At 43.1% G+C, this 13,010-nt stretch overlaps 4 protein-coding genes across 4 annotated transcripts; all 4 read left to right on the top strand.

The window, feature by feature from the left end:
* Positions 1-94: 94 nt before the first annotated feature.
* On the top strand, positions 95-2,362 carry BDCG_06928 (amyloid beta protein binding protein 1). Its single transcript, XM_045422687.1, has 2 exons — positions 95-649; positions 720-2,362. The coding sequence occupies exons 1-2, from the start codon at positions 275-277 to the stop codon at positions 2,055-2,057; spliced, it is 1,713 nt and encodes a 570-aa protein (XP_045278272.1). The 5' UTR covers positions 95-274; the 3' UTR covers positions 2,058-2,362.
* Positions 2,363-2,890: 528 nt separating this feature from the next.
* On the top strand, positions 2,891-6,116 carry BDCG_06927 (ubiquitin-protein ligase; the record flags this gene model as incomplete). Its single annotated transcript, XM_045422686.1, has 3 exons — positions 2,891-3,412; positions 3,532-5,976; positions 6,096-6,116. The coding sequence occupies 3 exons, from the start codon at positions 2,891-2,893 to the stop codon at positions 6,114-6,116; spliced, it is 2,988 nt and encodes a 995-aa protein (XP_045278271.1).
* A 1,012-nt stretch (positions 6,117-7,128) lies between these two features.
* On the top strand, positions 7,129-8,496 carry BDCG_06926 (taurine dioxygenase; the record flags this gene model as incomplete). Its single annotated transcript, XM_045422685.1, has 3 exons — positions 7,129-7,563; positions 7,626-7,745; positions 7,810-8,496. The coding sequence occupies 3 exons, from the start codon at positions 7,129-7,131 to the stop codon at positions 8,494-8,496; spliced, it is 1,242 nt and encodes a 413-aa protein (XP_045278270.1).
* A 652-nt stretch (positions 8,497-9,148) lies between these two features.
* On the top strand, positions 9,149-9,619 carry BDCG_17426 (uncharacterized protein; the record flags this gene model as incomplete). The annotated part of the gene is made up of 2 exons (XM_045426554.1): positions 9,149-9,417; positions 9,604-9,619. Exons 1-2 carry the CDS (start codon positions 9,212-9,214, stop codon positions 9,617-9,619), a joined length of 222 nt encoding a protein of 73 aa, XP_045281904.1. The 5' UTR covers positions 9,149-9,211.
* Between the last annotated feature and the right edge of the window lie 3,391 nt (positions 9,620-13,010).

Genomic DNA, 13,010 nt, shown 5'->3' with positions numbered 1-13,010 from the left:
TGGGCATTGCGGTTCCGGGCCGACTTTGTTCCCCCCGGCGCTTGCTGAAGCCGATAAGATAGTTAACGGTAACTAACCAGCAACGGGGCGGCTACAAAGCTGCAACGGTGAAAGACGTCCAGTGTCCAAACCCATATAACTATATAAATATATATCCAGGTAACTTGTTTTGCCTTCAACGACATAGCTCTCTGACACTAGTAGCAACTGGTGGATATAGCTAGCACCTATACCATTTCTGCCCTTGCTAGACATAGACCATTTCCGCTCCCTGATGACTGAATCTTTCCCTTCAAGCCTTGCGGGGCTCACATCAAAGGAGCGTAAATACGACCGCCAGCTGCGATTATGGGCCGCCAGTGGTCAGAAAGCTCTTGAAAACTCCAAAATTCTCTTGATTAACTCAGACGGCCCTCTGGATAACGAATATCCTGCTGTTCCTGGAGCCGTGGGCGTCGAGACGCTCAAGAACCTCGTGCTGCCTGGAGTTGGGGGCTTCACCATCGTTGATCCAGCCATAGTTACTGAGTCGGACCTGGGGGTAAACTTTTTCCTAGATGAGGGGAGTCTAGGGAAATCGAGGGCAAAGGAGACATGCAAATTTCTCCTGGAGCTGAACCCAGATGTCGAGGGAGACTCCTTGGATAAGGTGCGATTATCATAGTGGTAGTACATTAACGATGATCCAACTAAAAAACGAGAACTGACATTTGAGACAGTCGATTGAAGAGCTTCTAAAGGAAGAAAACTTTCTAAAACAATATTCACTCATAGTAATCACAGCGCCAATGAGACGTTCTATGCTCAAAACCATTTCTGCTGCCGCCAGACAACGCGTGATTCCCCTAATCTATACCCACTCGGTTGGCTTCTACTCTGGCTTTTCACTCCAACTTCCAACCGTATATCCCATCGTCGAAACACACCCAGATCCAAACTCCGTCCAGGATCTACGTTTAACCAACCCTTTCCCCGAATTAGTAGCAGCCACGGCAAAGATAGCTGATTTAGATAGCCTCGATGATCACGACCACGGCCATGTACCGTATTTACTCTTATTACTGCACTTCCTCGAGAAATGGAAGGCGACCCACGATGGAAACCTACCGCTGAGTTATAAAGACAAGTCAGCGTTCCGAGAGATGGTTCGCGATGGGGCGCGGACGAATAACTCCACGGGAGGGGAAGAGAACTTCGACGAAGCAGTAGCTGCGGTTTTAAAAAGCATAAATCCGTGGTCGCTGAAAAGCAACGTCAGGGAAATGTTTGACATGGAGCAGTGTAACAACCTCAACCCAAAGTCCGACAATTTCTGGATCATCGCATCCGCCATCAAGTCCTTCTACACTACCCATGGCGTACTCCCACTCCCCGGCTCACTTCCAGATATGAAAGCCCAATCGGCTGATTACATATCTCTACAGAACATCTACAAGTCAAAAGCACTCAAGGACCTTGAGGAAGTTGTCGGTAGCGTTCGAGCTCTTGAAGCCCAACTCAGGGGCGAATCACCACAACCTCCGATCCCAGAGAAGGAAATAGAAACATTCTGCAAGCATGCTTCTAGTGTCAAGGTCATCCGTGGCCGTGATATCCCCATCCTCGACTCGAATACGGACCCAACCACCCTCAAAGCCTTCCGCCAAGCCTTCCAGCTCCCGGACTCTCTCATGCCGATTTTCCTCACCCTGCAAATTCTCGACACCCTCGTCAGCGAGTACAGAGAAAAAGCCTCAGAACCGCAACCAGAACCCCCGTCATCTTCATCACCACCTTTCCTTGACCAGGCTGATAACTGGGCTGCGGCACAATCCAAACTCTTCGCACTCTTGGAGACGGATGGTTACACGCTTGATGACGATGTCAAGCTTCGTATCGCGAAGGCTGTGCAAGAGACGCAGCGCGCGGGTGTGGGAGAGCTGCATAACATTTCCTCGCTGACGGGTGGTATGGTGGCGCAGGAGGCGCTGAAGGTGTTGACGAGACAGTACGTGCCACTGGATAATACATGTATCTTCGATGGGATTGGGAGTCGGGCGGAGATGTTTAGGCTGTAAGAAGCAATGGATTGGTTACTGAGATCCTGTTTTGTAGGAGGAGGAGTGTGAATGTGTGTGTGCGTGGTTGGGGTCGGGATTGAATTCTAGTTTTGAAGATGGATTTGCTTGACGTTGACATATCGTTGTACTACGACGAAGCAGCGATATGATGATATGACGTATAACCATTCAATGAAAGATATTTTCAAACAAGAAAAGCATCCAGAATCTACTCAAATAATATACTCAACATACTCCACCACGATATCACTAAATACAAACTTCTTGCGGGTACTGCCATCCCATTAATCTTGAAGAAGCTAGCTAGATTACAACAGCCAGCATCCAGCAGTTACACGTGACCCATCTCCAGTGACTGCAAACATGGCAAACACCGACGCATCCATTCCCAGAGCCGCCAGGGACACCGCGGTAACTTCCAGACATCGTTGCAACCTGGAAATATCCATATACTCAACAGCTCACTCTTGTTTGAGATCTTCGTGGTCATGGCTGACTTGTGATGCTTGGCTCTTCGTTGAAGTGACCTGCGCGTCGAAATCAAAAATGAAATCTTTACATTTCTGATAGATTCGCATTCAATCATTTACAGCTTATCTTGGCCCCCCTTTCGGCATTGATGGAGCTGTGGCAATTCCATTTTCGACCATAGCAGTATTGCTGAATCAAACACGGTCGTTTTCCCCGCATAGACGTTCACATTGTGTATACAGCAGGAAGGAGGGATAAAGGGAAACACACCCACAAAAAAAAAAGAAAATAATTGACAGACAGTGCAGTGGACAGAGCAGCAATCAAGGGCCTCACCTCTCTCGTCTTCTTAGATTACCATGGCGCTTGCAACGGACATAAACTCAATGGCGGACGTTACTGCAGCCGTGATCACAACTGCAGCAGAGGCAGCCATACCGTCAACCTCTCTGGCTCCTTCCTCTGCGCTTTTCGTGAACCTCAGCGCTGTTAATTCCACGCTGTCCAAACTACCGTTCCTTTCCTCTACATCACAAGATCTTTTACTATATCCGCTTCGCGTCATTTACCAAGCTGAGGTCTTCATATTCATCACTGCTCCCCGCAGTGTTCTGCATTTCCTGGGACTGGAAGCAGCCGTGGCGAGCATGATAGAGAGCGCTGCTGGAGCTCTCGGTGGTGGAGCTAGTGTTGGGAGGGACGCGGCGGGCGCTACAGGGGCGGCAGTGGTAGCAGCTGCCGGAGCAGATGGGACAGGAGCAGCTGCTGATGCCGTGGTTGCATCGGGGTTCAGTCTTGGCGATTTGCTCCACAACACGAGGAAATTTGGTGGATTCTTTAGCTACATGACCAGCCGATGGTCCCTCGCATGCTTTGCGGTGGTGAGTCCTACATTGACTACTATACCCGGATGGGACTCTGTTTCTGGAAGGGCACATTGAATTCGGCGGTATCAAATTTAGTGAGGTGGATTAACTGACGAGCGTGTTGCATTGAACAGGCACTTGCTTTGAACCGCGTTACTGTATACGGCTCCACGAGGCGCCATCTTTCTTTAAAGTGGCAAGTTCGATTGGCTCTGAGAATAATTCCCATCGTCCTGCTCACTGGCCAAATCATTACATTACTACAAGCCATCCGCTGTCAAACGTCTCCAGAATACCCACAAATACGATATGGAAAATCAGGAAAACGTTCTAGCTTGGACTACGGAGGCGAAGGTGGTCTCTTGTATTCTCTTTCATCGTTACTTTTACCCTGGCAGAATGATGAAGGCTCTTGCAATGCCGTCCATATGAACCGATTGCCCGGAACTAAAGAAATACCTCACGGCTCATTCTCGCTCCTGTGGCCCGTTTTCCTTCGTTTATGTCTCAACCAGTTTGTTGAAACACTATCGTGTGCATTGCAAGGACGTGGGGTTGCCACGGAGGCGGGGATGTCTATATTTGAACACTCTCTAGCATTTGCAGAAGCAGAAACGATGATAAGCCAGTCTGTCGGCCTCGGTCTCTTTGGCCTGTCCAAAGCTACTGGCCAGACATCCGCAAGCAACAGCACGAATTCCTCGTCCGCATCGCAGCTTCTTTCTAAAAGCCAAGTCATAGACAGGCTTAATGTTACCCCGGAGCTTCTGCTAATTGCACTGATTTCCTGTTGCAACAGTCTATCCTCGAATATCCTCGACGTTTTCGGCCGTCAGAACCAAGGCCGCCTCATTAACACAACATTCTGGGGTCTTTGTTTCATGGCCTCCATACTTCTAGGCTTTTTTGATGGTATGCCCTTGAGTAATGATATCATTCTCAAGTTCCCCACGGTATGTATTGTGGGATTCGTGCCCCATTTGATCATATTCGCTGGCATCTTGACCTGCCTTGCGATTTATGGACTGGCCTTAATTATAACTGCATTTTCGCTACCGTCTACTATGCCGGCTCCTACCTCGCTGCGTGAAAGATTCTCACTTGCGCATGCCAATATGCAAGGTGCGTCACAAATTCGAAATGTGCGCCTCAATCCAAGGGAAGACTTTTACACTGCCCTGGTTAGGATAGGTTATGCCTCCCTAGCAGCGGCAAGTGACGCCGTTTTTCTAAACGAAGGAAAGAGCGTAATGGTTAGAACAATGACTTGGCTGGAGGAGGATAGGCTTTCAGAAATTGAGACCTCAAGGAGCAACCGTGACGCTCGTAGACGTACCGCCCAACCGGTGGAGTTCCCTACTGGCGCCAATGATGCCTTTAACTTTGATATCCCCGAGCGTAAAGCTGAATGGGAAAGTGGATATTCGCGGGAAAAGAAAATTGAAAAACAAAAGGGAGCTCGTTCGATGGGGAGTCAAAATGCTCTTGGTGGGGTTGGGGCGTTCCAGGGAGCAAGCAGATGCTATCATGGCTTTACTTTTTTCCGAGGAATTTTCTTTCTTTTAGTAGGTTGGGCAGCGTTTTGGTTCGTAAGATCCCTGGATCTCATGGGTATTACTAGACGACCCAGGTGGTTGACAAAGCTGGGAGGCACTGCCCGCAAACGAGCTGTTCGAGGAACAACCGACAATCACAACTCACTTGACTTTTGGATTTTGACCGACCAAGGGGAGCTGAAACTCCCAGAAGACTACGAATACGACGTTGAAAAAGAAATGAGGAAGCGGGAGCTGGCAAACATTTCTCAATGGGGTGAAGCGGAGGAAAGCCGATTTGACAGGAAACTGTATAATTGGTGGAAGATCGGGGGATCGTGGGGCGATCGAGATGAAAGTGGAGACTATACACCCTCTCAGGATGATTGGGATGATACGACAAGCGTTGTTTCAATGTCGACGAATGCCGAATCGGAGTGGGAGGCATATGAGTCGGATGGTCGTCGGACACCAACGCAAAGCAGCCCGTACACGCTGGGGAACAATCAAGGCCACCTGTCTAATTCCAGCTCAACATCAAACACACCGCCCGACGAATCCCTTTTAGACATGGCTTCTCTTGCCCGCCTCCTCGACCCAAGGGATCAAGAGGCGAGGCACGAAGCTCGAGTGCTAGCCTCGCATCTGATGGCAGCTGATGAAGGCAAAATAATGACCCGCAGCCGATTTAAAAGCCAAACGGAACGCGACCGCGCGCGTGTTCTCACATCATCACGATATAACAGGACTCACGTACAAGGCCTCACATCAGCATCTCCTGGTTCGAATGAGAAGAAACGACCCACGCCGGAGGAAGAGGCGGAAATTCTCGAAAATCTCATACTATCGCGCCGACTAGGCCACGACTATTCGTCTGGCACCTATGTGCAACAACAATATCAACGACAACGAGAGCCGGAGTCTTGGAAAACCGGAGCGTCAGGTCTTGGTGCGGATGGACCGCAATGCGTTATCTGCCAGGCTGCGCCTAGGTCGATCATCATCTGGCCGTGCCGTTGTCTTTGCGTGTGTGAAGATTGCAGGGTTAGTCTTGCGATGAATAACTTTGGAAACTGCGTTACATGTAGGCGGGAGGTTTTTGGTTTTGTTAGATTATGGGTTCCTTAAAGGACAGTTCTTTTGCTTTACTCCCCTATTTCCAGCTCCATACGATGAGCCTTTAGAGGTTTAAAGAGTTTTACTTGTTCACTTCTTTGCACATATTCCATATTTCATCATTAGATTGTTGTTTTTAGTGAACAATACTACGTATTACCCGGCATCGCGTTGCAGTGCTTTCGAATCCCAATATATTGCTTGTTCCTCCTTGTACCACTACCTTCCGCTGCATCTACCGACCAGTAAACCTTCAGTTTCGACGTTTTATTCTGCGTATAGTACAGTATATTCTGGCTCTGTTAATCGCTCTTAGTTAAATACAGAGAGTGCGTTGATTCTCACCCTTATCTTGGTATTTACTTTGCATATTGTGGCATCGGTGCATCTCTGTTGATTCATTTAGTATTTACTTGGGCGAAGAGAATTGCTTTGGGAGTTAATTCAATTGCCATGTGCCAAACCCTCGGCGAAATAGTCATAGAAGAAAGTCATGGATAGATAGATGGCTAGATGTTTTGTCCTTTTTAGTGCTCCCAAACCATCATCAACATTTTTTCAAACCACCACAAATGCGTCCATGTCAGATATATCACAGTGAGAAAACATGTCAGTTCCCGACTTTGGGATAGCCCAAGTAATCACTCCAGGAGCTGACTTGCTTTGACAGCCTATTTATTACCGTTCTTCTCAGTCTTCTGTGGAGGTAACTTTTTGCAAGAATATCTCCTTCAGGATATATGAATCCTCTCATCCTTGCCTGACTTTGCCCCTCTTGTTCTGAGCAAATTATGTGATTCTCATATGCAATGATGCCATGCAGTCCCCTCTGTGTTGACTCTTGCCGCAATGCCTCGAGGGGCAATTGTCCGTTTTCAATCAGGCTACTTACTATTGGCTGATTGGAATCCTGCTTCCGCCTATATCTTCGTGAAATGGCTGGGTGGTATATCAGATGGTCGTCTCGTTCTCTCTCCCCAGCATCGATCTATAAATTTTGTCGTCTTTAAGATTTCTTCTTGTGTGTTGGGCGATTTGCTGGTTTACTACCGTCAATTATTAATCTCCTCTTTTGCTACCATGACACCATCTCTTGAAGAGCCCGTACACCCGCAATCACAGGGAGGCCCCCTTATTGTAAAGGAACTAACTCTGCTCTACGAGCCAGGCTGGACGGTTGTCGAAGACCATGAGAAGTACCCTTACGATGATCTTCTCCCTTCGTTTCCAAATATAAGCTGGGACCCTATCGGAAAGGTCCCGTATCATGATAAGGGAATTCTAGGGGATGAGAAGTTTAGCGGCCTTCTAGACGCTGCCACGGACATCTTCGACTATAATCCGAAAATCGGAACAGAGGTTCATGGTGTTAATCTCGCAAAACTCACGGACAATCAGCGAAATGCTCTTGCACGTCTAATAGCCATTCGTGGGGTGGTGTTTTTCCGGGCCCAGGATGATTTCGATATTGAGGCCCAAAGGGATCTAGGTCGATATTTTGGGACTCTTCATAGGGTGAATACTGCGTTTCAACTCAAGCTATGTAGTCATTAACTGACAACTATATGGCGATACAGCATGCTACAACAGCTGTACCTAAAAAGGCAGGGCTGGAGGACGTCCATGTGGTTTACACGGGAGACTACTCCGTCGATCAAAGAGCACTGTTCAGCCCAAGCTTTTTGTGGCATTCCGATGTAAGCCAAGCAATGAAAACCCAATATGATAATTAGCAAAGTAATTATTAATTTCCTTTTATAGGTGACCTATGAGGTTCAACCACCTTCATACACCTCCCTTAAGGTTCTCACGGGCCCTCCTCGTGGTGGTGGTGGGGATACGCTCTGGTCCTCTCAATATGCCGCATATGACGCTCTGTCACCACACATGCAAACATACCTGAAGGGCCTGACTGCTCTTCATTCAGCGGATATGCAGGCAGATGGATCGAGGGCTGCTGGCCGTCCCGTCCGCCGCGAGCCAATTACAACTAAACACCCACTCATACGCACTAATCCAGTAACGGGCTGGAACTCACTCTTCTTCAATCCCGGGTTTATTACCAAAATTGTTGGGGTGCCCAAGCTAGAAAGTGATGCAATCATTAATTACCTCAGCAGCGTTGTTGTTACGACGCAAGAACTACATGCCCGTTTCCAGTGGGGGAAGAATGATGTTGCGTTCTGGGATAATCGTTCAACGGTACGCTTCTCTGTGTCACTATATATCTATGACCTGCTCGAACTACTTTCTGACTTGAAACCAAAGAATCACACGGCGTCGTATGGTTTCACCCCCCATCGTCGTCATGCTGTTCGTGTTGCATGCCATGCAGAACGCCCAAGTTTTGTTCCATCAGGCAAGTCTCAAGAGGAAGAATTGGCTGTTAAATATAACATTCCTCTTGTCAACAAGGATGGATCCTGCCAATCGAACTACAATGACTGAGGTGTCTAGTTGGCTCGATTAACTGAAATTTTTCTACTTTGCATTTTGATTCTCTGTGGGATTTATTCCCCCATGTTATTGCTTGGTCTATTCGATTATACTCAGTAGAGGTGCTCCTTGCTTTTCACTCAGTGTCTTTTATACATTTGGTATAATTGATGACATATAATTTCATTGAATCTGGCGAGTGTTATTTCTGGTCTATCACACGTCTACGGTACATACTGGCTGCCTTTATATTACCCAGTAATTTGCTTGTTCCTGGGCTACACCAGCCCTTGAATATATTCTGATTAGCATAGGGGTAGAGAAAGGGAGGAAACATTGTTTCATTCAATACTCCGCAAGGGACCAGAGCTTATCTCAGCATGCTCAGCCTCTCTTCTCGATATTTTCGGATTAGCGCGACCAACTAAACTCCTTTAGACTTCTGCCAAGTCCTGCTAACTTCTGGACCAATAAGAGACTTCACACGTGCTCACAACCTAATATCTTGTAGAGAGTCTGAGAAGAAACAGTTCCATCATGTGTGGAAAATCAACTTCACTCATACAAAATATTCAATTGACTTTGGAATCATATATCTATTCTAAATATCTGCCTGATCATCACCAAACTGATATTTTTTGAATCCTCAGTTATTCTGCTATTATCTCTGCTATTTTACAACTCACTATCTCTTCTCATCATATCACAATCATTGACAAAAGACAGCATGTCTTTTGAATCTCAAGACACTCAATGTCAGACATGCTTCAGTCAATATTCTTCATCACTTGAAGATGAATTCTCTCTACAATCACTACAGTCTCTCAACAATGTAGATGATGAATATGACATATCAGACAGTGACTTAACAGAGCTTGAATCTATTGATACTTCTTCAGAATTTGAGATCACTGATACTGATATTAATACTCTGTAAGCTTGTTCATGATTGAATCACTGTGGCTCACAGTACCTGTCTACAATGCCTTATAACTGACAGAAAAGATGATTGAAATTATCTTACATTGTCAGAACATTACAGCAAAACAGTTGAGAAATGAAGGCCTTTATAGAGACTTGAATTCAGAGTTCTGATATCTTGACTCATTGATAATACAGTACTTCTATGAAGTGATGAAATACACTATATTCAGCACTTTTCAAAGCAGGAATATTCAATGATAATCAACATTATACTGTCTTGCTTAAATAGAAGCTGAAATGTCTTATTAATACTCTCTTCTTTGTAAAATTCAATCATGATTCTGATCTGAATATCATCAACTTTCAGACTGCTTTTGAGATCATTCAGACTGATGTGTCAACCTGGTTTGACCTACTTACTTCTGTTCTAAAAAATAAATGCATTAATTGAAAGAGCTATGAATGAGACTCAGATGAAACAACAGCTATTAAACAGCTGTTTGTTATTATGAGTATTATATATCACTCTTATTTCTTAAAAAACTTGAACTTCTTCAGCTCTATTCTCTCTGCATATTTTCATAACTCAGGAGTAAAATGATAAGTGATAGAAATCATTTCTGGCTTTGAACTCTGTTACAGCTATGTGATGGGAAATAGATTGATGATGAAAATTGCTAAATAAGAGAAGGTATGACTTAATATTCTTAACTTATTAATATTTCTATCTAACATCTCAAACTTCTAGTAATCTCTGATAATATCTGTCATTTTCTGACATGTTCTTTGAACTTCTATCAACTTCTGAGTCAATCACTTGACTAATTCTTACTGTTAGATTAAACTTCAGCAGCTTGTCAAAGATTCTTGAGCCATTATAGTCTATGATAATATGAACTTTAAGAAGACTGTATGAGATGAGATAATCAGACACAATGATTTCATGACTGCTATGACTACTGCTGCTGTGATTATTTCTTCTGATATTTCAGAAACTGATCTAACTCAGATCATGCATGATTTCACAAGACTGCTAACACTGTAAGAAATCATTGATACATCTGGTATGACAGACAATGATAATGAGCTTCAGAAGCAAATAACATCATGTCTTATTTCAGATGCTGTTCAAAAGATTCATGATAATGAGATTAAAAGTGTTTTCAGTACTGCAAATAATTTATTATCTCAAATGCCTGTTATTAATACACTTTCTGTGCATAGAACATGTTTTCAGCAGTTGAGTGCTATTTTTGAAAATGAGAACACTATTGTGAGAACTATGAGAGTTTATGAGAAGATATTTAATGATTTTCTTGATTTATCAAGAGATTATACAGCATTTTCAACTCATCTCTTTCCAGTGTATGAAGATGCTTTGATCACAAAACTCATTCAGTTGATCAAGATGAAGTAGTTAAAATCTACAGATATCTTTGAACAGTGCAACTGACTTCATTCTATTTCTGAATGATTTCATATTTAAATGAATCTACTCTTCATTATTATCTGTACTCATTTTGAAGCTGAAGTCTCTGAGAAGGCTCATCACTGTATTCAGTCTGATCTCACTTGTTAGAACTGAAATTCTATGACTGCTGTCAATTCAAAATATCATCTTCTTGAGTCAGTGATTTCTCAGAGCTTTGCATCTCAAAGTCTTGCTCTATTTTATACTGTTATACAATATTAAGGTTATTCAGTTAGTAATCTTGAGCACTCAGAAGATATCAATTCTATTATATAACAGCTTAGTTCTTCACAGTATCTTCAGCTTATTGAAGATGTATATATCAAAGCATTTACTCTTGATGCCTGAAATGAAATCAACTCTTAAATCTCTCAGCTCACTCAAGATATTGAATTTCATATCATATATCACCTTCTCTGAGAATGTGAATTATTCATTTGAATACACTATGCTGTTAAGCATGATAATATTGAACTTCTTAAGTACTTCATTTTATCTCTGATTATCTTCTTTCTTGATGCTGATCAACATAATTATGTCACTGAGATACTTCATTATTTTTGAATACTTTAATCTGTCAAAACCTCTTCTCTGTATTGAGTAATTATAGCTGTGAGTCTTGTCAACTGATCTGGAAAACCTGGCTTCTTCAAAGCAATTGATCTAGGCATGAAACATCTCAATGATAGCTGTAAGCTGAAGATGAAATGCTATAAAAATTCAACAAAGAATATCTATCTTATATTTGATTAAGTCTGTCTGTCAAATACATGGATTCATCAGCTACAGTGAATTTTAGAGTCTATCTTTGAGCATTCACTTACTGAGGAATATACAAGTGCTGTTACTAAGCTTGAGATATTCTCTACTGTTAGAAGTCTGTTGAAGAATGATTATATCTCATCTTGAGATTTACTTTTACTGCTAAAGAAACATATGTTTGACTTCTTGAATATACTTTTGATTGAAGTGAAAGATCTGGAGAAGAAGATTGAGCACTTTAATCAAGTGTGAATTCAGCAGCAGTTGATTGCAATGAACTTGAATTTGAATAATATGATTATTAATGCTGAAGTTGAGTCTTATTCTGAGGAATTCAATGATAATATAGAGCAAGATTCTATTTTCATTGAAAATACACTATCTTTATCTACTGTAAATAATCTATCTGATACTTTGAAAACAATTCTGAAGAAGAATAACTAAAATTGATGAATATACTGAAGCTTTACTTACTTCATCTTTCTTTGATATACAATGTTACATTTTCACTGATAAATATATTAATAATAGAACTTCTGCATTATTCTGTCAACTTGTGAGTCAATCAAATATCAAGATTTAAAATAAATATGACTAATATCTGACAAATTTTATTTTTGAGATATCATTTTTCAACATCAACTAATTTACATTTATAACTGATACTTATAAAGAATGTCTGTATAGAATCTTCAACACATTCATCTGTATAGATTACTTATTTATTAGAGTTCTACTTGAAATCTTCTTCACAAAGCAGAGTAGTATAAATAAAACAAGAATCTAAATCATCAGAGCACTGCTTTCTGATGAAGAAGAAGATGACCTCTTTGACAGCAACTGATGTGACTGTGTCAGTGAGAATGCATCAGAATTCTTGAGCTTGTGTTTGAAGATGCTACACCCACTCTTGCATGCAACAACTCAGTAGTAAGAACAAGAATCTCTGAACTTGGCTATCTGAGCTCTTCTCTTCTCAGAGTATGCTCAACATTTCTCATTGTTCTCTTGACAGACAGCATATCTATCCTCTCTCAGCAGCTGCTCACTCAGCTTCATCTTCATTATTCAGTCAATATGGCCTCACACTCTCTGCTTCTGTGAAGAGAAGCACTGGAACTTCTCATGAAAGACTGATCATCATTTCTCTGATTCCTGAGGCTGATAGAATGATGAGCTCTTACTCATCATTCAATTCCAATCTCATCTTGACTGGCTTGTCAGCTGTGCCTGCTTTCAACAGACATGGCTGGTGGACGGAGTGTTGAGAGAGAGAGAGATGTCATATAGTGTTATTAACAGTGGCAGCGGCAGCGGGGGGGAGGGAGTGCTCAACATAGAGAACGGCTGAGAGGGCAGGGGAGGTGAG

Source organism: Blastomyces dermatitidis (genome assembly GCF_000003525.1).
Source record: "Blastomyces dermatitidis ER-3 genomic scaffold supercont1.7, whole genome shotgun sequence".
Classification (NCBI taxonomy): domain Eukaryota; kingdom Fungi; phylum Ascomycota; class Eurotiomycetes; order Onygenales; family Ajellomycetaceae; genus Blastomyces; species Blastomyces dermatitidis.
The sequence above is the reverse complement of the archived record's forward strand: the minus strand, read 5'-3'. Positions and strand labels throughout refer to the sequence as shown.